Source organism: Vanellus vanellus (assembly GCF_965231255.1).
Source record: "Vanellus vanellus genome assembly, chromosome: 21".
Taxonomy (NCBI): domain Eukaryota; kingdom Metazoa; phylum Chordata; class Aves; order Charadriiformes; family Charadriidae; genus Vanellus; species Vanellus vanellus.
The window spans coordinates 1,895,196-1,922,725 of NC_138926.1; the positions used below are offsets into that span (position 1 = coordinate 1,895,196).

Genomic DNA, 27,530 nt, shown 5'->3' on the forward strand with positions numbered 1-27,530 from the left:
GGCATACAAACCTGCTGCAGCCCTGGCCAACCTCTCAGAGCCTACCCATCAATTCCCTGCACGTCCTCCCTCCAGGCTGTTAAAAAAAAAAAAAAAAAAAAAAATATCCCATCGCTTTACCTTCCCATCACAAAATGGGACCCCCTTGCAATTTCATCTATGTAGCAGAGTCCCGCATGGACTTCCCCAAGGTTACATATAAAGTGAATAAAACTCAGAGCAGAGACTTGGCCAAAACCTTACAAAAAAAAAAAAAAAGACCCCAAAAGCCTGGGGGATCAACTATGTCTGGTCCTCCACCTACTCTGTCATTCCCATCAGATGACAGATAAGCATGTCACTTGGCTAGCCAATATTTTTCCCCCAAGTCTCCCGAAAGTGTCCCAGCTTCCTCATCTTCATCCCAAGCAGGAAAGCCCTTCCTCCCAGAGAGATCATGAGATCACCCCCTCAAGCACACCCAGGCACTGCCTGCTCAGCCCTCTGCTAGAGCACTCGTAAGCATAATAGTACTATTATACTTTGCTCATTATGCCTCATTTTTATTACATGGCCTCATTAAGTTAAGAAGCCTCTGTAATTTAACTGCATCTCTTGGTCTTCACACGGGGGCTCCAGCTGCGTTTTTCGTCAATCACTTTATTAAAAACACAGGACAAAAATTACTATTATACCCATTACTGCCCATCAATCTCTTCAATTGCCTCTTAGGTCCTTTCTTTACCTGCCCAATGCACCAGGGCCAGATGAATATCTTAGGCACCTTTATAATCTTTCCATATTTTCCAATAATTACGAGCTGATTTTAAGGGTGCTTTCAGAGAAGAGCACGTAAGGCACATGCTGGCACACGATGTCCTCCTGGTGTACAGAAGAACGGGTAATAAAAGCATGCAACCAGACCAAGACAAGTAAACTGTGTGTCAGACAATAAAATGTAGTTGTATTGAACCCACCACAAGATGCTTTACAGACAAATAGATCAGATTAACACTGTATTAGAATTAAATATACTGTGACAAATTGGCGCACTGCAAGAGCCATCATGGTGAGTTCACTGGCCAGGCAAAATCTACATCCCATTTCCAAATCCCAGAGAAGGACAATCATCAATCGATAGTCAACTAGTTTCTACAACAGCTTCCCAACATCCCTTCATCCACCAGAGGACAGTGATACTCATCATCCTTTGTCCACAAAAAACAAGCCAAACCCTTCCTGAACTCCATGTTAAAATTGCAAATATCAAAATATATTATTTTAGCAAGTCCACTTCAAAGTTTCCAGTCCATAATTCTTGGATATTTCCTGCTCCACAAGTTTCAAAACTTCAAAATCAGGAAGAAAAGTTGAACAAGACGCTTCCACCGGGACAGCAACCCTGATCTGCTCAAGTCAGCAGCAACTTGCACAGGTTAAGAGCACTACACGGATTTCTGTGTATGCTTGGAAGAAAGCCAAACCATGGAGAGAAGCCTACCTGCTGCAGGAAAGAAAATTAGTATGCTGGATGGAAAATTTGCTACAACCATGACTGTAAAGACATTGTGTCAAGGGACATCAGCCATTTGGCAATTGCATCTGGTCCTTTTCTCTTTCTTGAGATGTTTCACTCTTCCTGCTTTCCCTCCCCCCCCCCCCCATCCCTACTCACTCCCAGGAAAAACCTGCTCTGCCTGGTTAGCGCTCTCCCCTTTAGGTTTGCTTCCATCACAGAAAGAGTGAAAAACAAAAAAAAGCAAATTTGGGAGATCAGAGGTAGTACACAAGAAGCTGCACAGAGATGCTGAACAAGCGTAGCGGATTCCACCTTGATGCAGTCGGCACCTCCTGGAGAAGGAGGAGAAGGTGAGAGGTGACAGCTCTTTTAAAGAAAATGCAACCTCAAGAGGAGGTTAGCATCCAAAGCAAGGCAATCCGAATGCCCTGGCAGTTGCCTTTCTAGCCAGCCCATTTGATGGAAGAGAGCTTTGAAGATTTCAAAGGGCGCCGTGTTTCCCAGTTTATCGAAAGTGTCTATCTTAAACCAATATTATCATTTTAAGCATGACCGGAGCAAGAGGAATCTTCAGAAACTGTTCCTGCCGCAGGAGATAGACACTCACACAAGAGGCAAAGGAAGAAAAAAAGATCTCTCAGGCTTACAACACCATGCAAGACCCCGGACTCACATCCAGCCCAACAGCACTGCTGCTGCTATCATCGCAGATCTGTCAGGAGGCGACATTTACACTGTTCTGGTCTTGACAGCAAAAGGCACTTCTGCTCTCCCCATGAAGTTTCCCCCTCTGCCCTTTCTGAAGCGTACATCTCCGTATCGCTGACACCGAGCCCCTACGCTGCAACCCGAGTGAAGGGGAATGAACATTTTCCAAGGGGTGGCAGGCAACAGAGACAGCCATCATCTCTCAAAAAGCCTCCTAAATTCACCGCCAGGAGCAAACACACCCCAGACTGTGGGGGAAGAGCAGGCATGGGGGATGATGCCCACCCCAACAACCAAGCCACATATGCAAAGTCCGTATACTAACCAAGAAAAAGCACTCAGTAAATCTCCCGCCTCTCCAAAGAGAGAGCAGACCACAATAGCCAGGATGTGGTGCTGGATCAGGACCAACTTTAAGCACGCAGAGACTGAGCTGGACTGCAGAGGCTATCAAAGCTACACCCGAGAACAGGGTTTAGGCACGGAAAAGCTGAGGGACAGCAGAGATTAAGATGTTTCCCTTGGTCTCTGGTGGGGAAGCTTATGAGCAAGGGAAAACCAGCAGTATTGTCTCCCAAGTACAGAAAGAAGATGCCTCTCTTGAGGTTACCTGGCAATTTCCATTATTATAAGCACAAACAAAGGAAATCACAAGAAAGCAAGTCAAGCTTCAGCTTAGACAGAAGGAGTTAATTTACAGCCACTCAAAGCTTTGATATCTGAAACCTTTTCAGTCTCTGGACAAGATGAGGAATAAGCATAGACAGTGTCAGACTCTGTGATCAGGAGGACAAAACACTGCAAACAGCTGTGCCTAATTTTAGCATCTGTTGGTTCTGTTTCTTCAGCACTTGCGGGTGGTGGTGGTGTGTGTGGGGGGGGGGGGGGGGTGGCCCCATCACTCCCAGCTTACTAAAGACACAGACAGAAGGAGAAGAGAGAAGTGTTAAATCACGCTCCAGGGATTAGCTCATGGGAGAGAGGAAGAAAAAAAAAAAAAAAAAAACAATCCAGACACCGCTGACCGGCGATGGCATCCATCCCCTGCCACTGCTGCGGGTTGCCCTTTGTGTCACAAGGACGCACAGGGGGTTCTTCACCTCCATGCACAGCACCGCCAAATTGTGCCCATCTATCACCAGGGCCCAAGCAGCAGCAGATCAGCCACAGCCCCACGTTCCCCTCCTACACCTGTGCTCTTTCTGCTTTTTGAGCAAACCCGTGGCATTTGCAACGCTGCTATGGGCTCCCCATCAAGGTCACCTCCAGATCTGCCCCGTTGCCTGGAGATGTGTCCAACCATGTAACAGGGCGACCACCGCTCCTCAGGAGGGGGGCGAGAATTTCCGATGGCCCCCAGTTCTTCTCCCTCCAACCACCTCTCTGCAGCACAGGAGGGGGAACAGCCCCGGTTGCTGAACCCCAACTCTCAATTTTGGTCCTCTCAGCCTTCCCATGGAGCTGGAGCCCAGCAGGTCGCCTTACGCCTCTCCAAAGGAGCCCGCTGGCAGCGCAGCGAACAGCTCAGCTCCATGCAAGCGCTGCTGCTGCCACCGCCAGGCTGAACCGAAAAAGTGAGGATAAAAACTGCATTAGCTCTGCCAGGTGACCTGGTTCGAGATCCAAAATACTCGGGTATTCCTTCCCCCGTGCACCCCCTGCGCTCCCTTCCCTCTAGTCTGAATTATTAAGACACCCCACATGTCCGCAAGCTGTTTCTTCAGCACTGTAAATGCGCAGCCTAACGAGGCGAGAGCCGCGGTTAGACTCCGCTCTTCGAACGAGCTGCAAAAACCTCCGACAGCTCGCAGGGGCTGCTAGGACACGACTGGGATGCTCTGCTCAAGTCACCTGGAACAGCAATAGCCAGTCATTAAAATACACACTCTGCAGGGTAACAAGTCCACACAGACCAGAGGCAGAGACAGGCATTAGAGGAGCTGATAAGGCTCATCTGACTGCTAACGATTTTGTCTACAGTTATTTTTGTGCAGCTGGGAACAAGTGGCTGCAGTCAGCTACTTGCCAGCTGGGGAGAAAGCAGCAGTTTCACATCATTGGGAATGGAAATACATCCAGCTCAGCCCCCCCACCGTGCTCCCAGATTTTCTCTCCTTGCTGGCAGAGGGTGTGAAGCTTGCCACGGACCAACCCCGACTATCTAGCAACACTCAGGGTGACCGGTGAAGAAGATGCAAAGCGAGGGGTGGTAAAGAGCAGGGTATTCCTGCACACACAGCTTGAAGAGAGGATTTGAGCCTCTGTTGGCAATTGAGCAACACCTCGATGTGGTGTGGATTTAGATCCTTTTACAGAAGCCAGGTGCCCTTGCCTGTTTGGCAGAGAGATTCTCTCATTCACGCCACTGAAGGCAGAGCAGCAAAAGGTGACCATCTCCCTTCCTCCACCTTCAGGAGCATAAGCCTTGCCAGTGTGGACCAAGTGTGCTTTTTTATGGTTGCCTGCATCGCAGGCTCTTTGAGCCCTTGAGCTGTAGGCTCAGGGCTTACAGACAGTTCTCAAAGCACAACACATCCCCCACTGCAAAGCAGGCAATGGCCAAGCCTCACATCTTGGCCTGGCTTTCCCATCACCACCAACTTGCAGCCAAGCAACTCCCAGTTTGAACTGGAAAAAGGCAGAGGCAGATCCATCTGAGTACCAGTGGGGTGGCATGGGCACACCTCATCCCGAGCCAGCACCTCCACCTGCTCAAGCCAACACTAGTTAAAATCAAGTTTTTGGCTTTGGGTTGCCAGCCGGTGCCAAAAAAGGACTCCCCAGAGCAGACCTGTTAGCCTGGAGGGAAGGTCCGTGCACCCTTTTGTCCCCCTTACCATCAGCTACCCCCTGCTGTAAGGTATGCCTGCATCCTCTGTCTCCACATGCCCTTAGGATCTAGGTACCTCCAGCCAAAGCAGCTCCTTCCATCCCACATTCTCCACAGAGACTCCCAAAATCCTTCCTGTTGTCACTGCCACGTTGGCCGTTACGTGGGTTCGGCTGTCTTAACTCGATGCTGAGCATACAAGTGGGGCTGACATTTATTTAATCCTCATAGTAATGTTGACTGTGTACTTACTGAAACACCTCATGCTTATGGAAGACATTTGTTTCCAAGCAGCTTATGCTAAATTGCAGTGATATAAAGGAAACACTTATCCAATATTGACATTTACTGACTGGCAGCATACAGCTTGAATTCTCATCTATGCTAGTGGAGGGGGGAGGGAGGGGGGGGGAAGCCTGAGAAGGATTCAGGCCCTTCATTTCTCATCTTTTAATGAGTTAGGCAATATTAAGTTAACAAGTGAATACCTGCCCAAAATGCAAGGTGGGACTCCAAACCCCGATGGCTTCTCCCACTCACTCCCTGCTTGGGGGAAAATAAAGTAATATTGGACCCACAGCATAAAGCTTTGATCCTTCATCCAAAAGGAAGTTTGAGAAAGTTCATCCCTTCCGCTATCGGTGCATATTTCAGCTGTAATTAGCAAGGCTCCTCTAGCCTGCAGCAGGCATCCTGCTGGGCAGCCAGCTTCTGAAAAAAAAAATAAAACCCCAACATTATCCAACATTTTCTGTATTTCCCCTCCCACAAGGACAGGGTCGCTTACCCAAAAAGCTCCTGAAATATTCAAGCCTTTAGGTGCTGCAGCATCCAAACTGGACCCTGGCACACCCAGGCAGGGTGTCCACACCATGACTTTGCCACATGCCATATTGAAAATGACAACAAGGGACCCAAGAACATAAATCCACTAGCACTTAAGAGGTGAATTAGCCACCATCTGACCACATCCATATCAATTCCACAAAACACAAAGTAATTGGAAACAAAAGAAAGCATCTATTATCCCAGTTGAAAGTCTGAAACGCTTGCATCAATGGTTAATGAGCAGCAGTTATGGCAAAGCCTTCAAAAAACCAATTACATCCCGCTCCACCCCGAGAGCCCAAAATGCAGCAGACCAAAAGCTTTCTGTAGCTTGTGATGCAAGTGGGGGCGTTGAAGGAACACATTACCACAAGATCTCATCCCGAAGTTAGCATCTGAATTTAACAATGCAAGTGTTCCACCTCCTACTTATATAGCATGTGACACTAAAAGAGGCAGGACGCCCAGAGCCCATCACTAAGAGGTACACTCAAAGCACATTTAGATTTCAAGCTGTTTAATGCAACTTAGTAAAAGCAAGAGCCACGTAACAGCCAAGTGACCTACAGCTCCTTCTGCTCCACTTCGGAGGCTGCTGCTGCTGCCACCACCAGGGAAAGGCAAACACTTGAGTATGGGTCTTGCCAGCGAGGCGATGAATAAACCGTCTCGACTGTACTCAAAAGGCACATTGAACCAGGACATCTGTCAGGCCGCGGTTTCCAAGACCAGAACCCAGCTTTTACTCTGTCCTACCACAAGGCACAATTCAGACATGGATATTTCCCTCTTCCCCCACCCAGCAGTTCGGAATACCAACTCACCCTGAGGTGCGGTGAAGTAAGGGAATAGAAACCCAGCAGTTTTGAGTAGCATCAGGATCCTGCTATTCAACCCTGGCCTGGAAAGAGTCGCACGGGCTTTAAACTTCGTTTCTTCCCAGCCAAGAGGAAGAAAAAAAGAAATCCTGCACGTTTCCTGGCATGTTGGAAATTAATACTGCAGGCAATGGATTCGCACACCCCCTGCAAGAGCTGGGACAACTGCCAGCCCCGAAGGCAGGGCAGCCTGCCTTACAAACTCGCGGCTCCACCAGCCGCCTTAAATCTCAGCAAATAAGAGACTGATTTACAACCAATTTGTTTCACTACCTATTGATTTATAAAATAAGCTTGTACACGGTCACTATGGCTCGGTCTCTCTCTTTGGCCAGAGGTAGCTCTGGAAGAAGTCAAAGGAAAGATTGGTCTTGCTGCTGAACAGAAGCTGAATTAGAAGTCTTCATCAATTGTTCTTATAAATTTGCTGGTCTTTAAAATAAATAAAAGGGGAAAAAAGCACCATATAAACCTACTGGAAGGATCCCGGAAGTGATGCAAAGCCAATTCTCCAGCAGCGTTTTCATAAAGTCCCCTCCACCCAGCACTGCACCTCCCACACACAGATGAGCCAAAAGCTAGGAGCACCCCACAAACTCGCCCGACCCATCATTAAATCGGAGATTTGAAGCCAGCCATGCTCTCCAGCACAGACTGCTTGTAGGAAAACAGTTTATTCAGAGACCTTGATCCTCAGCCAATTCACAACCTGAGGGGCACATCGGCTCTTCCCCTTTATTTACAGCTACAAAAGAACGAAGAGCATTGAGCTTTTTTATTCTAACATACACAGTCCAACTACAGAGGGACTGGGAGCTGGTAGCACACAGTGCAGGTAACCTGTCAGGGATTTCTGTGCACGTTTCTACTCCAGTTTGTGTCCACTAAAAAACTGGGAAAGCACAGAAGTAATCAACACTGCCCAGGGACCTCCACCTAACCTTGGAAGGGGGGAGGCCAGTAGGGATGCCACGTTAGCATCAGGGCAGGTGTTCCTCCTCGCTTTCCTCCCTCTGGCAAAGGGCACCTGAACAAAACCACAGCTCCTCCCTCTTCTTCTTTCCAAATAACTGAAAACTTGCAAGAAAGCCGGCTTGAGCAAAGTCACCTGCAGTCCTCGCGCAAATCTCACTGCAGGAGGCGCAGACTGATGATGGGGAAGCATGCAGAAATCTAAGTTGTGTTAAAAACAGATGTTAGTGGATGCAAGCCTGCACTGTTCCTCCAGGGTAGCGCAGACCGAATGACACCAGCTCTAACTTAAGGCTTACTTTGGCATCCCTCCCATGCAGCCCAGTTGTGAACTCCCGTGGCCTCACCAAACCCACACCTCTCCACCAGCAACACCTCCTGCCTTCACAAAGCACCCTTCCAAACCATTACTGTCTTCAGCTCAACCGTTTTGAGTTGCAACTTCTTGCACTGCTAGCACTCCTCCTTGGCTTAATTTTTAAAGCTCATTAGGCCTTGCTCATTTTGCATCACCATTTTATGCTCCTTGTACATCCCAAGCAGCTCCCCGGTGCTGAGATTCACCCACCGGATTTAGGAAACAGCCCAACACATTTTTCTCTTGCAAAGACACCCTGGTCTCCACATGGCTGGAGGAATTAACTTTAACAAGGGATCACAATCACAGATTTCCAGGCTTCTCATCAGCAGGCTCATGGTTGCCAGATGCAGCAACCCACAAGTGCACCTTGAGGAGCAAAGTCACCAGCCCTTGTACACACACCTCCCAGCACCCTGTAAACCTGCATTTTTGCTCCCTGTCACCCACTAAACCTCCCCTGAGATGCTGAAATCCTCATCCTCTGGCCCTAACCGGTGGTGGGGTGGAACAGACCTGGTTTCTCTCATCAGCGTAGTGTCATCCTTCTCCACCCGCAGGGCTGATGACAAGCCACTGGGAAGTGGAGCCACTGCCGCTAACAACGGGCCCCTCTGACAGAAGATTGCAAAGCATTTGCTTCCAGGGAGGAACCAAGTGAGCTGTGAAGGAGAAAAACATACCCTGCAACACCCAGAGCACTCGGTATTCATCACCCTGAGGGAAAGCAAACAAGCCTTTGGGAAGAGAGCCCCAGGCAGGCAGAAGTCTTCCCATCCAAGGTAAATTTCAGAATCCTGCCAAATTCATCTAGGTTGCTACAGCACAGGCCGGTAAGGGGAGGTGGCAGCTGTAGGTATATCTTCAGTGGTGCTCCTTCCCACAGTTGAGGCACTTCCCCCAGTTGCTTCCAGCCTCACCCAGTCTGCAGCAGACGATGGAGGGGTAAGCTATTCGCCAGGCAGAAGCAGAGGAAGATAGTTTTCATGGCAGCATCAATTTCTTCCCACCGAGGGGCACCACAGGTGGGGTCTCTGCAGGAGGCAAATCCTGCTGCGACTTTATCTCGCCTTCCACCAAAGCTGTCGTCCTGACAGTTTTTGGGGGGAAACAATTGGAAAAGCAAGAAATACCAGGGGAAAAACAACCCTGAAGAGGAAACCCTGACCTATCGACTTTCAGAAAGAGAAAGCACAGGCAATTTCAGACCATTTGCGAGGGTGGAAGGATGCTCAAGGGAAGGTAATATGCTCTTCCTAGATCACCTCACGAAAGGCGCAGAAGTCAGCTGCAAAAGGCATCCTCCTGCCAGGCTGAGCGATGCCCAGGTGCAGCCTGGCCCCAGACAGGGAGCAACAAGCACCTTCCTCCTGCAAACTCCACTGGGAACCCAAGTTTCAGCCTGAGTGGGTTTGCAGAAGCAGCAGGATGCCGGCACGCCACCAGGAGGCACAGGGCCCACTGAAGTACAAACCCAAGGGCATAGGCGTACGGATCCAGTGATGGAAAATGTCTTTTTGGTGAGGCTTTTTGTGTAAGGGAGCTTTTTTTTTTTTTTTTGAACTAGGATCCAAACCATGGATCCCAAGCACAGCTTTCTGCAGAGATGATCCCCTCCATCCCTGCTTCCCTCAGCTCAGTGGAATTTAAGTCCTGCCTGCCTTATTACGGCAAATCCCTTCAAGCCACTCCAGCATCCCCAGCAGACAAACACAGCCCTGCCTGCTCCTCGCCCACAAAAAGAAGCCACCAAAACTCCTGACAGGCAGGGTCAAGTGAACCTAGTTGTTCCTTCAAGGGAAGTTTCGGCCCACCAGCTCCCTCCAGACTGAGACACAGCCACCTTCCAGGGGCACACATAACACCCGATCCCACCGCCCACCCATCGTTAGCAGCACTTTTGCCCACAGAAGGTGAATGCTACCACATCTGGACACACCAGAACAACCACAAACACAACACATGCTGGAAAATAAGCTTCTGTTCCTACACGCAGGCCATTCCTCCCCAAAGTACCATGTGGTTTAAGGAATTCGCATGAAATCCTATTAGGGTTCCTTTGCATGGTTTCACCCAACAGGGGAAAGCCATGATGCTGCCAACAGCCACTTGCTCACATACTGTGAGCAGCAACTCCATAGAAATGCTTTCAGCTCTTCCTACGGGGAAAAAAAGGCTGAAAACGGTCTGCAAGACACTCTCACTCTGAACCCGGCATGAATAAGCAAGGTACCAGCTGCACAGTCCTGACGGTACAGACAAGGGAGACACATCAGCTCAGGCTACACGCAGCAGAGCCGAGGAGCCACGGCAGCTTTCAAACACAAGCACTATTAAAAAGTGCATTAGCCCTTATTAAAAATAATGGCTGCAAAAGGGAGAAGGAGGAGGGAAAAAAAAAAGAAAAAAATAATAAAAAAAAGAAACAAATCCCTGCTGGATCCCAGACACAAACTTATTCAGCTCCGCTAGCAAACTGCCATTTGACCTGCAGGGAGTTGAGAGATTCCTGGGAGCGGGGAAATCGGCGAGAAGGCCAGCATCAGCCTCCAAATTCACTGCTATCTCCGGATCCGCTGCTGCCCTGCTGTACCAGGGAGAGTTCAAGTTTGTTCAGCCAGAAATCTACACGGAAGACACAGTGGGTTTCTTTTGTGCAGAAGCAAAGGCGAATGCAAACACAGCTTTCTCCCCGAAGGAATATTAGTACAAGCAGAGAGAGGGGAAGGAGAAAAGGGGAAGGGAGGGCAGCGTGGGAGCCCAACATCACATCCAAGCCCAGGAAAAGGAGAGGTAAGAACAACCAGCAGCACAGCCACCTCTGAACACACCGTCCCCACTCAGGGAATAGGGGGAAAACACAGCGTATGGTGGGGGGGATGTTCAGCAATCATGTCCGGCTGAGCAAAAAAAAACAGCTGCCCGTTGAGAAAACACTACTCTCTCCAAAAGTTTTATCCTTCATTTAATCAACAGATGGACTAGCTGCGTGGGTTTAGGGGTTGGGTTTTTTTTTCCTTTAATTTTTTTTTTTTTTTTTTTAAAAAGCAACCCCAAGACCTACCCTCACAAAAGCTGGGTTTGGGACCAGCGTGACACAGATGGTGTTTGACACCAGTGTTGCGAGGGGATGAACGGCAGATCGGCGAAGCTTGGGTCTGGGCTATAGCTCAGCATCCTCCACAGGTGACAAAGAGTCCAGGGGACCAGGCACGTAGCCGCATGTCAAACACAGCTTCCCAAAACGTGCCCCCCCCACACCCCCCTAGATCCTTCTTTATTATTTTTTTTTTATTTGGGGGAATGGGGGGAGACAATCAGGTAGCAAAGTTAGGGGAGCAAATTCCACTGGATTCTTACGCTCCTGCCCCGGCTGTCGGGGAGACAGGGGGGTGGTGTCCGGCTGTGACATCCCCTAATCACCACCGACGGGGCTCCCCCCCTCCCCTCGGCTGCCTGCCTTTAAGGCAACTCTTCTCCCCCACCTTCTACGAGGAGCAAATCGCTCTGCAACCGCAGGCTCCTCCGCGCAGCCAGCGGGCTCCCCCCACCCCCCCCTGCCGGGCTGGATTTTGGGGGTGAAATTAACCATCCATCACCTCCCCAGTACCGGCGAAAGGATGGAAAAAGGGGGAGGTGGGGGACACACACACACGACTGTTGCTGAGCAAAGCCGTGTTTACACACAAACACGATCTAATTAACGGAGCTGGAGCAGAAAGAACTCATTTGCATGCTAAAGATTTTTCCCCCTTTTTTTTCTTTAAAAAAAAAAAAAAAAAAAGGCAAGCTGCCTCGCTGGAGATGCATGAAAAAACTCTGCAATCCTCCTTCTCTTCCACCTTCTTCCCCTCCACCACCACCAGCAGCAGCAAAAACCACACGCAGCCCCCCCAAAACCGGGGGGACATTCTCCCCCCCCCCCCCCGCCCCAAGCTTCTCCCGTCCGCCCCGCTCGGAAACTAAGTGCGGCTCCGGGGTCCTACCGTGGCTGAGGAAGAAGCAGCCGAGGAGGAGGAGGAGGAGGTCTGCCTGGAAAGCGCTCATTCCTCAGGGTGGGCTCGGCGCCGGGGGTAGAAGGGGGGCTTCAGGCCGCCGCCGCCGCCCGCCGGCTCCGCTCGCCCGGCTCCATCGCCGCCGCCGCCCCCCCCAGCTCCTCCCCCGGCAGCGCTGCCTTGACTGGCGGAGCGCGGCTCGCCGGCGCAGCCTGCCTTTTTGAGGAGGGGGGGGGGGGACTGGAGAGAAAAAAAAAAAAAAAAAAAAAAAAAAAAAAAAGGGGAGGGAGAGAAGGAAAGTGATGGTTAAAGGGGGAGTAACTTACGCGCAGCCGGGGGATGGCGCAGCCCGCCAGCCCGGGATGGGATGCCCAGGCGGGGGGGGGGGGGGAACCTCATGGAGGGGGGGGTATCTCATGGGGGGGGGGGTATTTGTGCACACCCTCACCAAACGTTTGCTTGGTGCATAGCAAAGCTTGGGGGGGGCGTGTGTTGTGTAAATTAGGGCTAATTCTCCATCAATTACCCTCCCCCCCCCCCCCCCCCCGGTGCTGCTCACTGCCCCAATGGGGCAAATAAAGCAGCAGCGCAGTTATATGGCTTCCCCCCCGCCCCCCCCCCCAACCTAAATTTGAAGGGGGTGTTGCTCCCCCTCCTGCCGCCCTCACCTGCCCGTGCTCTCCGAGGTTTCGGGGGGACCTAAAGCAGCCGGAACTTCAAAAAAATAACCCATTTCTCCCCCCCCCCCCAGGAATAAGCTGCACCCCCACAGGTCCGGGGGGGGGGGGGGGGGGAGGCGTCTCCCAGTACCCCCCAGTTGCTGCCTCATCCCCCCTCGGGGGGGTGGGGAATGGCTCCTTCCACCCAACACAAAAAGAAACCATTAAAAAAAAAAATTTAAGTTTTTCTGGGGCGGGGGGAGAGCGCTGAGAGAGCGCGAGCGCTTCCCGCCCAACGACGCCACGCGCTGGAAGGGGCGGAGAGAGGAAAGGGCCTTTCCTTTACTCACCGTTTTTGAGCTTGCTTTACTTTTTCTTGTTATTATTTTTAATTTCATTCTTGCCTGGGGACACAATAGCGTCCCAAAAATACAGAAATAAAAAAAAAAAAAAAAACAAACCAAAAAAAAAAAACCACAACACTCCATGCAGCCACCCAAACCAAAACTCACCTCCACAACCGGAGGAGCCGCTGAGCGCAGTTATAAACCCGAGGATTAGGAAGTAATTACAGCTGTGGGCTCTAATTACTGACTGCTGCGCTGGAAGGTGAGCTTGGAAGGGGGCAGCCACTGCTGCTCTCCGTGAGGCTTTGGCAGCTTTGGCGAGTGTCTGCTCGCCCTGGTGGCCACCTGGGCTGGGTTGGCTAAAGAGAGGAGGGTAACTCCCCAGCGCTTGCAGACCTGTCAGCAATTTGGGAGAGAAAGATCATGGGATCATAGAATGGTTTAGGTTGGAAGACACTTTAAAGACCTGGGCAGGGACACCTCCCACCAGCCCAGGTTGCTCCAAGCCCCGTCCAACCTGGCCTTGAACACCTCCAGGGATGGGGCAGCCACAGCTTCTCGGGGCAACCTCTTCCAATGTCTCACCGCCCTCACACTCGACAATTTCCTCCTAATATCTCATCCAAACGTCCCCTCTTTCAGCGTAAAACCATTCCCCCTCGTCCCATGGTACCCCTCCCTGATCCAGAGTCCATTCCCAGCTCTCCTGGAGCCCCTTTAGGCACTGGAAGGGGCTCTAAGGTCTCCCCGGAGCCTTCTCTTCTCCAGGCTGAACCCCCCCACCTCTCCCAGCCTGTCCTCCCAGCAGAGGGGCTCCAGCCCTCCCAGCATCTCCGTGCCTCCTCTGGCCCCTCTCCAACAGGTCCGTGGTTGCCTTCTTTAGGCTGGGAGAGTTGGGCACATTGCCAGCTCACATCGAGCTTCTCATCCACCAACACCCCCAAGTCCTTCTCCTCAGGGCTGCTCTCCATCCATTCTCCACCCAGCCCGGATTTGTGCTTGGGATTGTCCCGTCCCACGTTCAGGACCTTGCAAAAGTGGGGACATTCACTTGGCACCGTCATATTTCTGCATTTTCTACCAGGGCTAGAAGGGACAGTGATACTCCTGGACTGTAGCCACCAGCTTGCCTCGGGCAAGTCACATCAGCTCCCACCCTTGGCGGGATTTCGACAGTGGCCATGGCCACAAAGCTATTTCGGTGGCTCCCCTGCAAGGCCGGGCTGGGGAGAGGTTACAGGTGGTGTGGGGGGATTTGTTTCTGGCAGCAGCGCTGATTTAAATGCACGTTGAATAAAACACTCAATGCCTGATTTCAGTGGGAATTAGATTTCTAAATAATTCGGAGACTTTCCCCGTTGTGTTTTGGTTTATTCTGCAAAATGTTGTTTGCTTGCAGACTGGGGGTACTAATGTATATTAAGGCTGCTACACAAGTAAGACTTTTCTGTGAAGCTTCAAAACACCATTAACATTTTCATGGCAATTTCTTCTTCTTTTTTTTTTTTCCCCCACAAAGAATATTATTTCTTGCCTGCATTAAAAACAGCAGAATTTTTAACTTTCAGGGAAAGAGAATATTTTTCTCCTCCTTTTTTTTTTTTTTTTTCTCCTTCCCAGTGAAAACATTTCAGCTGGAAAATTCTCATCATTGTAATACTGACCTTTGCGAAGGGCTTTAAATCCTTGAATGAAAGTAGCATGTAAGTGTGAAGTTTTATTAACTGATTACCTCTGCGGTTTCGACTACATCGCTAGTCAAAATTTGATTTAGAGGACTAGGCAGGTGTACCGTGCATGTAAAAAGAAAAAAAAAAAAGAAAAAAAAATCAGGTTTTTGACATAATTTTGGCTCGCTGGGGCTGCATCGTCCTGCAAAACTCTTTCCTTTGCCTTCCAAGAGACAAAATCAAGTGCAAACTGATTATTAAATGCTCTTCTCGGGTAGCTCATTTAAATCTGCCGTGCTTTGTGGAAGGAAATGAATCATTCCAATTAAAAAGCTGAGAAAAATCAGGGAGCTGGGAGAAAACGCCCTTTGGGGAGGAATATTCAGACGCCGCTGAGCGGACCTACCCTGGTCTGCGGGAGAGGTTTGTGTCAGACCACACTGGGACTCCTTGGCATCACACGGCTTCCAGACCTTGGCTTTGGCGGGACCACAACTGCGTCACCCTGTGGAATTTGGGGGTCGCACGCCTGCCCCGTGCCGCATCTACTAGCAAAGAGCAAGGCTGGAAGCTGGGAAGAGCAGGTGATAAACCTCTCCTTTGCTTTTGAAAGTCAAGGGGGATAAACCAGGCGTCTTTCTCCTTTTCTTTTTTTTCCCCCCTTTTTTTTTTTTCTTGGTATTCCACGTTGACAAGTGCAATAGATATGAAACATCACAACAATGAAAGCGAATACTTTCTGCGTGCCTTTGACTCTCTTACTTCCAGGCTATTTACCAAGAAGTGCGAGAAACAAAATGTTCTGAAATGCTGCAGCAAAAAAAAGGGGGGGGGGGGGGGAGAATAATATAAAACATGTATGCAACTTGCTAAAAATGAAGCAATATTGACAGAAAATAGAGTTTTAAACAGCAGGACAACAGCAATTCAGATGGATTTCATTCTTGCGTATTACAGAGCTAAGCCAAGCACCTGGAAGAGAGAGGGAAATAATCACACATTTCCCTGGTTTATAAAATCTTTTCCTTGTCATTTAAAAATACATATGACAAGTGAAAGCTGTACATAGCCCTGCTGTAAAAACACCGAGCAGGGAGTCAGAGGCTTTCCCTGCTTTTGCTACAGAGCTTTTCCCATGACCGTAGGGAGCTTCATCCCGCCGTGCCTCAGTTTCCCCCCTCCGCAAAGCACTGCTCACCTTTCTCCTTTAGCTGCAAGACAAACGCTTCAAAGCATGAGCTGCCTCCAAATTGGAAAGCGCAATTATTTGGATAACGGGATGGAGGAGGGAGCAGTTTGTTCTCCAAATTAACAAGGGTGAGGCACACGCTGGGGGACCTCACCGCAGGTTTGGGGCTGAGAGGTGTCATGGAGATGCCGAGGGACATCCTTGGAGACGGCAGGACTCAATGAAGCTGGTTGAGGTGCCTCTGAGATTTTAGGGAGATGTTTGGGACCCTAGTTTCCCCACCGGCAAGCCAGGGACAGGACGATGATCTCCTCCAGACGGTCACCACCTTCCTAGGATGCTTCTTGGGGAAGGGGGGGACAAGAAAACACAGGGAGACCTTTTTGTTTGGCAACAGGTAGGCACAGCTGCTGCGGCTTTCCACTGCAAAAGTGAAGGCAGCTGCCTTCAAAAAGCCCCCAGCTACGCCAGCCCCTCTGCTCGGGACACGAGGGGAATTTGCAGCGCTCTGGCTCTCACGCTGCCTTGGTTTTCAACGCAACCCCAGCCAAAAAGTGCCGGTCCCTTTCCATATCTCCCCACGGACCCTCTTTGAAACCAATCCAGGCAGAGGCCAAGGAGGCAGAACTGGGAGGGGGGGGGGGGGGGGAGAGTGCCTCAGCTCTTTTTTTTCTCCTTGTCTCCTCCTTTTTCTCCCGACTGTATGGACAGCTGCCAAAAAACCTCAGCTTGTGGCACTTGATAAAGCTCTTGTATAGCAGGTCCGGGAACAATACGGGCAGAGATAGGCAGGGCCTGGAAATGACTACCGGGGGGGAGAAAGGCACTGAGGTTAAAAGCAAAAAATAAAGGTACTTTGATGACATTTTGGGTTCAGGTGGGGATGGCTTGGCTTTCTTGCCAACGTGGCATCCCCTTTTCTAAGGGACCAGCCCCAAGGGACAGCAGGATCTGGGTGTCAAGCAGCAAGCAGGAGCAGGGATTCAATTGGGGTCTCTTCGCGGTGCACCGCTGCTGCCAAGCAATGCCCCCAGGGCTGGAAGAGTACGTCTGGTTGGTACAGAGGTCCGGTGGCTTTCTGGCGCACATTGCCGCCTCATGGTGAGCTTCTCATCCACCAACACCCCCAAGTCCTTCTCCTCAGGGCTGCTCTCCATCCATTCTCTGTCCAGACTGGGTTTGCCGCAACCCAAGGACCTTGCACTTGTCCTTGTTGAACTTCATGAGGTTGGCACAGGCCCACCTCTCCAGCCTGTCCAGGTCCCTCTGGATGGCATCCCTCCCCTCCAGCGTGTCGGCCTCTCCACACAGCTTGGTGTCATTGGCAAACTTGCTGAGGGTGCAATCCATCCCACTGCCCATGTGACTGACAAAGAAGTTAAATCCCCCTTCCCAAATTCCTCCTGTGGCTTGGCATAGCCATCCTGCTCGGTGCTTGTAGCCATGTGCCATTGCAGCTGGAGCTGGTTGCGTTGCGCTGGGGGACACCGCGATGAAGATGGATTAAAGTTGCAAAGATGGCCAAACACCATCACTGATTGGTTTCTCATTAGGCCTTCCTAACTTAATCAAGACCAATCCCACAACCATCCCCTGGATTCTTTGACGCAGCCTTCCGTGCGGGTTTTTTCACGCTAAGTTATTTTAATGTCGTGCTTTGCATCCAGCTTTGCTGTCTGCTTTGCTGTCAGCGGTCCCCGCGATGCGAGGTTAAAATAGCTGCGTTGAACCTGCTGCAATTTTGTGCATGGACGGGCTGGATGCATCTCAGCCTGTCTTTGGGAAGTAGAGGATTTATGGGGCACTGCGGAGAAGTTGAGAGCAAAGAGGGATGGCTTCCAAACCCTGGGGTGAAGCTCCACGAGGTATTTCCTGGGGTCAAGAGGTAATTGCCACCATGTGAGTACTCTTTGATCTGAACAGGCATAGGGAGCACCAGCGAATCTTTCAGCAAACCCCTTGTAAAATTTTCAGCTTCTGTTTCACTGCCCAGATGTGGCCAGATGTGCTGAGGAATCATCTCTCTGTCGGGCTGGTGTGAGTTACAGGCGAATTGGGGCCAGATTTCACCCTTCATCACTCACCCTTAGGTGCTCAGGGGTATTCAGAGCTGTGCAGATTGCCTCAATCCACTGGAAAACTATTAAATCTCTGAATTAGGGTGTTATTCACACGTCTGAACAAGATAAACACTGAACTGGGCTAGTGCTTGCTAAGAATTACCGTCTGATCCTGACTTTTTCCAGGTCCCATAAGACTTTCCTGCTCCAGAGGGGACCTGGGAAGGAAGGAGGGAGCTCCACAGCTCCTCCCGTGGTCTCCAAGAGAGGAGCTGGCTGTAGAAAAACGCAAAGGAAACTGCGATGAGACTGCTGGAGACAGACAGACCCTGTCCTCTTCTCCAGTTATGTGGCCTTTAATATCCTTTTGGGGGATTTTTTGTCCCACGAGGTCTTTAGGAAACCTGGCTTGGACTTTTTTTACTCGAGAAAAAACTAGTGCATGTACAAAATCTGCCCCCCTCCCTCCCCCCCCAAATGAACGAGCTGCAAAGGGTTAAATGGAACATTTGTATAAAAACAATGAATCCCATTTTTGCTTGATTGGCACTTTAATTAGGCCCATGTCCTTTTGCTGCCACCGCAATCAGATTGGAGGAGAATGGGAAGCTTCCACACTGTTATATTTATCTCAAGATTACAAGATTTCCTTTTTTTTTTTTTTTTTTTCCCAATGCAAAGGGAAAAAAAAAAAACCACACCGCCTTATAAATGTGACAAGGGAACGATATTATTTAGGGCTTGGAGAAAGTGTGGCTTCCTGATTGCAGCACAAGAATTAATCTTATTATGTTAACAAGGGATTGTTATGCTAAGAAGAATAAGGAAGAAAAGTTCTGTCTCTCAAGTCTGCCAGGAACAAGGCAAGGACTGGGCAGGCTCGAAAACCAGCCTTGAATATAAGAGCTCCAGCAAAAAGAAGAAAGCCAAAAGTCCTTGTGGTTTTTATAAGGCAATTTCCCTCTTTTCCTTCTCGCTTTTTTACTGCGTGAAGGCTGTAACTCCAGCTCGCAGCTCCCAGCCACCCGGTGAATCTCCTGAGACTGGCTTCAGATAAGCGCTACTGGTAAATAATGTGCCCAGATTACAATGCCTATACCTAAGTCGAGCTACATCCTAAAATTTAAAATGAGATGAGCAGAGAAATCGGGCTGAGCAGGGTTTTACGCCCAGATATAAAAGACAACTCCAAGCACGCGAAGGGGAGGTAAACGGGACGCTGGAGATTTCCAGTTCCTGACCTTCTTGGGAAATTATTTCTTTGTTGGAAATAAGGGTCATTTTATCTGCTGAAAAATAGAACAAAAAAAATTACTGAGAAGAAAATGGTTGTTCTTCACTGCTTTTGGTACTTTCAGGTGTAAAAAGGAAAACCTGTGGGTGTCCCTGCAGCTCCCTCACCTTCTTCTCCCATGCCATGAATCCCCCAAATCTGCAGTATAGGGGGAAAAAAAACAATCGCCAACGTATAGTCAAATCCTTCCTCCCACCTCTCCGAGCTGGTTGCTGTTACAGGGGGATGAGCAAGAGCCGTGAGTCAATATTCAGCCCCATCTTTGCTGCTTTTTTTATACTTTTTTTTTTTTCTTTCCCCAGAAAGCTTTCAAAACCCGTGACGAGCCTGAGCGTCGGCTGAAAGCAAAAGTTGGCTGCAAAATTTCAGCCTGTCCCTGGGATTTGCTCAAGTTGAGGAAAAGGCGTTTGTTTTGCAGCGGAATAGTTTATTCTTCGAGCAAAGATAGAAATGATGCCATTTGATTGAGGTGGCTAATTACACGGCTTGAAGAGTAAATTACAGCTATCAAATATCCCAGTGAATATTCACTTACAAATAGAGAGAGAGGAAAATGAAATTTTTTGGGTTTGCTGGCAATTTTGAAATAAAAACATTGTCTCTGATGGGGAATGTTAACCAATCCTTTTAAAATTCCTCTGCAACTGCTAAATTCAAATGATATTTCCTAGCAGACCAACCAAGCAGTTCACTCCAATAGCCTTAAGCTAATTTTGGGGGGTTTTGAGGTTTTGTGTTTCCTTGTGACTTTTGGAGCTGTTTGCCCTCACTTTAACATTTTTTTTTTTTTCCAATGAAAAACATTAATGGCAAGATTAGAAATAGTTCAAACTGCCTAAATGGAGTAAATATCTTTGTCATAAAAAGTATATCTCTTGCCAGAAAAAGTTCCAGAGTGAAAAAAAAAAAAAACAAACCCAAACCATCCATCTCCTTAATTAGTAAATACACAAAAGTCTGAATTTCATTCCCGCAAGCTGGAAAGGTTTGTAAACAGTGAATAAATTGAGGGTGACTGTGGAGAAGAGCATCAAACACCTGGATTGAAGTGATGGCTGAGCCGTTCCGTCTCGCTCGTGTCCCCGGATGAAATGGCCGTTTTGTCACTCTGCTGATGCAAACGCCTTGCAGAAGGTGCTGTGGCTCGGTTTGGGGCCGGGTTGCAAAGCTCGGCTTCCCCACAGAGTCCCCTCTGCCGGTGCTTTTGGGCTGTAGGACCATAAGCCGAAACATCCCGTGCCTCAGTTTCCCCCTGAACAAACCAAGCGCTTCGCTGAGCTATTTAGTTAATATTTTCCAGGTCCTTTTGCTGCAAAAATCCTGCAGCAATCACTCAAATCCTGCTCCGAGGATGTCCCCCTTCGCCTCCCCGCTGTGCCTTCAGCCTCCTTCCCCAGGTAATGAAAAGTAAGCGTCACTCTGTATGTCTCTGCGTGCCTGCAAATTCCTGGGGCCTATTAGGACGAGAAAAAAAAAAGTCAATTTTCTTGTCTTTTCCTCTTCTCTGGCCTTTAGGAACAAACCCAAAGCCCACAGCAATCCCTCCCCTTCCCAGCCATCTCGTTAGCAGCATCCTTGCACGTCCCAAGGCTCGCTGGCGGCGAGGGCGAAGCAAAGCTTCTGGGGCACTTTGGCACCTCTTAATTTGCCCCGTGCCACCCCTTTGCCCCGGGAGAGGAGATGTTTTGTTATGTGCAAGCAGCACGATGCGCTGGGGGACTTGTTATCCCCTCCCTGGGGGCCGGCAGTCGCTCCCGGGGGTACGATGCGGGCTGGGGGGTGGACACGTGGGGTTTGTAGCCCCAAGGAGCGCGGGTGCCTTTGGGGTCTGCATTGGAGGAGAAGAAACAAGACAACAAAACACCCAGCTGGGTGCAGAATGAATCACATCGAGCCGTGATCACTGAATGGCAGTAGCGTGGGTCCGCATGGCACGGCACGGCCTCAGCACCTCCTGCCGAAACGCGCCCCTTGGGAACTGGCTGAAGGCAAACGCCTTGTAGCAGATGCTGTTGCTCCGTTTGCTGGGGCCAAATGCGAAATGAGACCTCTGTTTTACCTACAGACACAATAACTTGTGTTTCCTATCATAGACTCACAGACTGGTTAGAGTTGGAAAGGACCTTGAAGGCCATCTCGTTCCACCCCGCTGCAGGGACACCTCCCCCCAGCCCAGGTTGCTCCAAGCCCCATCCAACCTGGCCTTGAACACCTCCAGGGATGGGGCAGCCACAGCTGCTCGGGGCAACCTGCGCCAGGGGCTCACCGCCCTCACAGGAAAGAATTTCTTCCTGATATCTCATCTAAATCTCCACTCTCCAGTGTAAAACCATTCCCCCTCGTCCCACGGCTCCCCTCCCTGATCAGGAGTCCCTCCCCAGCTCTCCTGGAGCCCTTTTAGGCACTGGAAGGGGCTCTGAGGTCTCCCTGGAGCCTTCTCTTCTCCAGGCTGAACCCCCCCACCTCTCCCAGCCTGTCCTCCCAGCAGAGGGGCTCCAGCCCTCCCAGCATCTCCGGGGCCTCCTCTGGCCCCGCTCCAACAGGTCCATGGCCTTCTTCTGCTGAGGACTCCAAAGCTGGACGCAGTACTCCAGGTGGGGTCTCACCAGCAGAGGGGCAGAACCCCCTCCCTCGCCCTGCTGGCCACGCTGCGGGGGATGCAGCCCAGGGTGCCGGTGGCTCTCTGGGCTGCCAGCGCACATTGCCACCTCAGGGGAAGCTTCTCATCCACCAACACCCCCAAGTTCTCTTAAACATCAAGCTTTTGAGGCCAAAAGCTTGGTCCACGGTCTGGCCCTCAGCATCCCAAAGCACACCCCTGGGCATCGGCGCATCCCGGACCCACCGGCTCCTCTGCCACGTCTCACCCCGCTGCACCCACACAGGGAGTTGAATGGGAAGGGGAAAATGCTGACTACACTCAGTGCCCAAAACAGCCGCTGGCTGCACTTCCAGCACGTGTTCACGGAGTTAGATGGGCTCCGTCATGCCTGGCATGTCCCAGGGTGGGTAATTTTTCCCTGATGCATGATAGATTTTGTCCTAGCATGGGTCATAGAAAGCCCAACATTGATGGGTTTCATCTAATTTCAATTATAGTCATTAAAACTTTTGCTCACATGAGCTGAGCCTTTCCAAAAGCCGTCGAATGACAGCCCATTAGAGAGCGGTTATTTATAGCGGGGCATGTTAATTTTACAGGATCACAGACCAGTGATTCAGTGCCTGGCGTTGCTGAAAGGAATCACTCACAGGAATGAGTGTGAGCTGACATAAAAGTACCTAAATCCACAACCTCCTGCCAGCAGAAGCTCCCAGGTGGGATGAAATGCAGCGGCAGCAGCGTGAGGATGGGTAAACCTGAGATGATGCGGTGGTCCATAGGTTGGGGACCACTATGTGGGATGCTGAATGATCAAATCATCCCTTCTAGCCCTAGTTCTTGGTGCAACTTGAGGGATGGAGGCGGAGAGGGGGCTGAGGACATCCAGGCAAATGGGTGACGTGAGATTCCAGGGATAGCGGACACGGTGCTGGGTGATGCTAAAGGGAAGGGGGGGCTCCTTTCCCACGGTACCCCCAGGTTTTTCCAGCCCTGGTTTGGGAGCCGCGGGGTGCCCACGCTCCGAAACAGCCGCCTTCCTCGCTTGCTCTCTGCTTCACAGCGTTTTTATGAACCACCGGGATGCCCGGCTCTGGAAAAGGGCTTTGCTCAGCCTTTATCTCCCCCAGAAAAGTGCTTGGAGAGAGACACTTTGTATGAAAGATGCTGGAGATGAGGGAGGAGGAGGAAAATACAAAAAAAAAAAAAAAGTAAAAATAAAACCTCCTGTGTTGTATTGAATCCCCTTGAATTTTAAAGGGCTCCAAGCTTGAAGCTTTCTGGGTGGAAGAATAGGAGGAGTGGGGAGAGAGAGAAAGAGATGCAGGACAAAAGGAGCATTTCACAGACGCGGTGAAGGATGGGCACAAATCGCTCTGCCCCTGGGTAGGGCCTGATCCAGACCCTGTTGGTGCTGAGGACCTGCTGAGGACAGCTGGTCCATGGCTGCCCTTGAGGTCCTCTCTCCTTGTAGCAGGTCCATGGTCATCCCACAAAGCGGTGCTCAGTGCATGGGGGGTGCAGGACAGGGAGGGACCCTGGGGAGGGCAGGGGCTGGTGAGGGGATGCCAAGGGATGCCAAGGACTCGGAGACGGACAGATGGACTTAACGGGTCACCAGCTATCCACTGTTCTGCTCCCCACTCCCTGGTGTGCACCAACACTGGGAATATCGAGGGGGGACCATGGCCCTGTGTGGGTTCCCCAAGCCAGCATCTCTCATCCCCGCTCCACCCCGGGGCTTGCTATGAGCAATCATAGGCAAGTTGTGGAGGTTTTGGCCCAAAATCCACTGGGAGAAGGAATAGCATCCCACCCTCCAGATCCCATTAGGAAAGGGGGATTTTCTGCTAGGGGGATCCTCTTTGGTGGTCTGGGCTGGCAGCATCTTCCCACCCTGAGGCAGCACAGCTCCTCCTGCGCCCGCAACCGGGCTGCACTGAGCCACGCACACAGCTTGTAAAGCAGCACAGAGGCAAGCTGGAGCCCAGGCTGAGGGGGATGACACTGTTTTCCAGGAATAAATGTAATAAAGAGACCGTAATTGCCCTTCAGTGTGAACCCCGGGGTCCTCCAGGCCCATGTCCCCCAGTCACCCATAGCATCTCCACTTGCAGACAGCGCTTGCACCCACGTTTTCTTGCCAACGCCACCCATCTGACTGCGGGTGATGTCGACCTCTGGCAGAATTTGGCACAACCCACTTAAACCTTTTTCCTGCCCAGCCAGGGCACCTCACCTCTGCTCGCTTGCCTAATTACAAGTCCCCCTGGACATGGGTCTCCTTTTTTCTCGACGTTTCTATAGCACCTCCGGCAGCCCTGACCTTGGTTGAGCCGTCTAGGCAATATAAAATAATATGATAATCATAGCGATGATAGCAATAATCATAATAATAAGCCACGTTCTGGTTAGGGCACCTGTCACCTAGGCGTGCGAGTGCCAGTGACAACCAGCTATTACGTACCTAGGTTAAGTGTAGTGGTGCCACGGCTGGGTGTTATTAGGAGAACAGGGGAAACAGGAAAACAAATCCCGACTCTCCGACAGCATCCCTCATGTCTGGAGGTCAGCCCAGCTCCCCAAACGCTCGCACGGGCCTGAATATCTGTGGACCAGTGAGTATTTTCAAGTGGGTAAGTGGCTGCAGACACCTCCGGGTTGCTTGTGCAAATGTTCCCGCGTCCTGCTGCTCGCGGGAGGTTTCGCTGCAGAATGGGCAACGGCCGGGGGGATCGGGGTGATTTGCTCCGGCAAAGATTTAACAAGGCAGGGGTTTCAACTGCCAGCACGAATAACCGTGAATCCAACGTGGTGGTGGGTTCTCTGTTGGGTTCTCTCATCCATCTGGACCAATTTCCCCACTGGGTCTCAGCTGGTCCCGCTAAAGCAAGGAGTTGGATGTCTCTGGAGGAGAAACGATGCTCAGAGGGCAGGAGAAAAACAGCCGGAGATACGATGCTCACGGGGCTTTTACACCACGGGGCTTTTATGGGGGTGGTTCTTCAAGTACTTTTGCAGAAGGGGAGTTTTCCTGGGTGGGGACGGAGAGAGATGAGGGAAGGAGCCCAAGTCAGATCACTTCTGTTATTTGGGTGCGTAAAACCACCTTGTGGGATTTCCTGATGCAGGACACTCGTTCTTAATGATCATTAAGCACCCAAACTTCTGCAACTCCTCCTAGGCTGCTACCTGCATCTCTAAACATCTAAACACCTTTGAGAAGCCTGGCCTTTGGCCCGCGGTACTACACAGGGCATTTCCCCTGGGATAACACCAGCAGAAAGACCAGGTTTCCCCTGAAAACCCCAGCTCCCCCCCACCTCCCAGCCCACCCGCCGTCTTCCCTCTTGTTCTTGTAACAGCCTCGCCACATTAAGCCGCCAGAATAACTCCATTGCACGGGCCACTTCACCTCTTCCCCTCTACCTGCAACGAAACCCATCTCCTGCTATTCCCTTTGATGACTTCTCTTCAGCTGCTGCAGAGGAGAAATGCTCGTATCAGCAAACAGATGGCGGCTGAGGCATGTAGCATAAAATATATTTATCAAGGCAAACAGCTGTAGCCCATTTCATTCCGAAGATTTCTATTAAAAGTTCTCTGGAGCTACAAGCTGCTCTGGCTCTGCAGCCGGAATAAAGCCGAAGGGACAAATGGTTTTTTTTCAGAGCATTTCTTTCCCCTTCCTTAGCTCTTTTCTTCGCTGCCTGAAGAAAGCCCGACCCAGCTCTGCTTGCTTTGACGGGGCTGGGTACCAAGCTGGGGTTATCACCGGTTAACGTGCGTTTTTGGGGAGCTCCATCATGCCCATCCGCGTGCTCAAGGCTGTACAAATTACCCCAAAGGCTCCCAGGAGCTACAAGACTTGGGACAACATCGCAACATCACAACGTCAGACCTGCAGGTTGGATGACCTTCGCCTCCAGGGACATCTCTGCTCAAGTCTAGATCGTACCTGGCCGCTGAGGCTGGGGCAGACGGCTTCCCAACGCGCTTTGGCAAGGTCTAGTTTGCTGTCGTCTTTGTTTTCATCCTGAGTAGACTTTACTGCCGCATTAACAATGTATGAGAAGGGCCAAGTTTGGAGGAAATGCAAAGTTTTGCTCAAGTGTAAATGAAATTTTTTTTTTTGGCAGACGTTCCTTTTTTGCAGTGTCGGAAAATTCCCGGCTTTTGCTGTGAATCCAATTGAAACGTTGACAAATATCACAAAATCCTCCATGCAAATGGGAATTTCCATATTTTGTATTAAATACACTCTCTAAATGCTCAGCTGATGCAGTGACTCACATATAACCCACTCCAGCACGTCCCCAGTTGAGCAAAGATTATAAAATCGTGGAATAGTTTGGGTTGGAAGGGACCTTGAAGACCATCTCGTTCCAACCCCCCTGCCCTGGGCAGGGACACCTCCCCCCAGCCCAGGTTGCTCCCAGCCCCGTCCAACCTGGCCTTGAGCACCTCCAGGGATGGGGCAGCCACAGCTTCTCGGGGCAACCTGTGCCAGGGGCTCACCACCCTCACATTTCATCCTGATATCTCATCTAAATCTCCCCTCTTTCCGTTTAAAACCATTAGATGTCCCCAAAGGGTCACTTCCATCTTTTGGAGTCATCTACCACCAAAGCCATGATGGTCTGGAGAAGCCCGGGTGGGCGACGTGTCTTGGAGAGGTGGTGGGCTGAACGCTGAATGATCTAGAAAGGTAAAACCATGGAGCTGCCTCTGCTTAATCTATATGGATGCAATATCTCTTTACGTCACCCGCTGCTATCCCAGATTCCCCCTTTTCTCCACATCTGTCTGCATTTCCCTGCAAAATATCATTTTGGGCTCCTCACCTGGGCTTGGCGAGGAGCTGCAGCTGGAAAGACATGCTGCACCCCTCTTCTATCCATTTCAGCTTTTCCAAAATGATCCTAGAAAGCCTAAACCGTAAACAACATTTTTTTCTCCTCTTTCTCTTTAAAAAAAAAAAAAGAAAAATTCCTTTCTTTTCTTGCTTTTCTTTTTTCATTTGTATAAACCATTCCTGGCATCCCCTCCTTTTTAACTGCTCCCCCAACCAACAGCGATGCGTTTCAGCCCGAATTTAGCTTTCTATTTTCAGTCGAGCGAGCAGTGGGATGAGAAGTTTGCCCTAAAAATGTGCTCAGAGGAGTCGGTCGGGATGCCATATGTGCGGTGGAGATATTAAGAGCTCAGCGCCAGCCCCCTGAATAGGGAAACCACGCTGGCAGGAGCTGCGGGCGTTAGCCGGGGACCAGGGACTTGGCTGGCTCCTGGAAAACATGAGATGGAAGAGGGTCAACCTCCAGAGGAGTCTAAATGACTCCTTGACTATCTCATGACTTCTCCAGTAAACAGCTCAGCTCCTTGAAGGACGCACCATGCCACGGTGCCACGCGTGTGCCCGTGCCTGGGGGGGACACTCGGGCTCCACCGATGGTTGATGAGACACCGGTTGTTGTTGCTCTTGGAGGACGCTCTTGGCAGCGGGATGGGGCATCAGAGCTCCTGCCTCTGTCCTGAGCAGAACTGCGGTGGGGAGGCAAAGGGAATGGGAACGATGCACCTTTTTGGTGTGTATTTCTCTCTTGGGATTCATTGTCACAACCCAATTCATTATTGCAACAGAG

The 27,530-nt window shown here is 50.6% G+C and overlaps 1 protein-coding gene across 1 annotated transcript in view; it reads right to left on the bottom strand.

Moving 5' to 3' along the window:
• The window catches only part of KIRREL3 (kirre like nephrin family adhesion molecule 3), a gene marked incomplete at its 3' end in the record, with an annotated part of 345,526 nt that extends 333,333 nt beyond the window's left edge, over nt 1-12,193 (bottom strand). Inside the window, exon 1 of the mRNA XM_082493779.1 lies at nt 12,059-12,193. Within this exon, the coding sequence (XP_082349905.1) occupies nt 12,059-12,119 (61 nt within the window). The 5' untranslated portion in view covers nt 12,120-12,193. The remainder of the gene's footprint in view (nt 1-12,058) is intronic.
• Nucleotides 12,194-27,530: the final 15,337 nt, after the last annotated feature.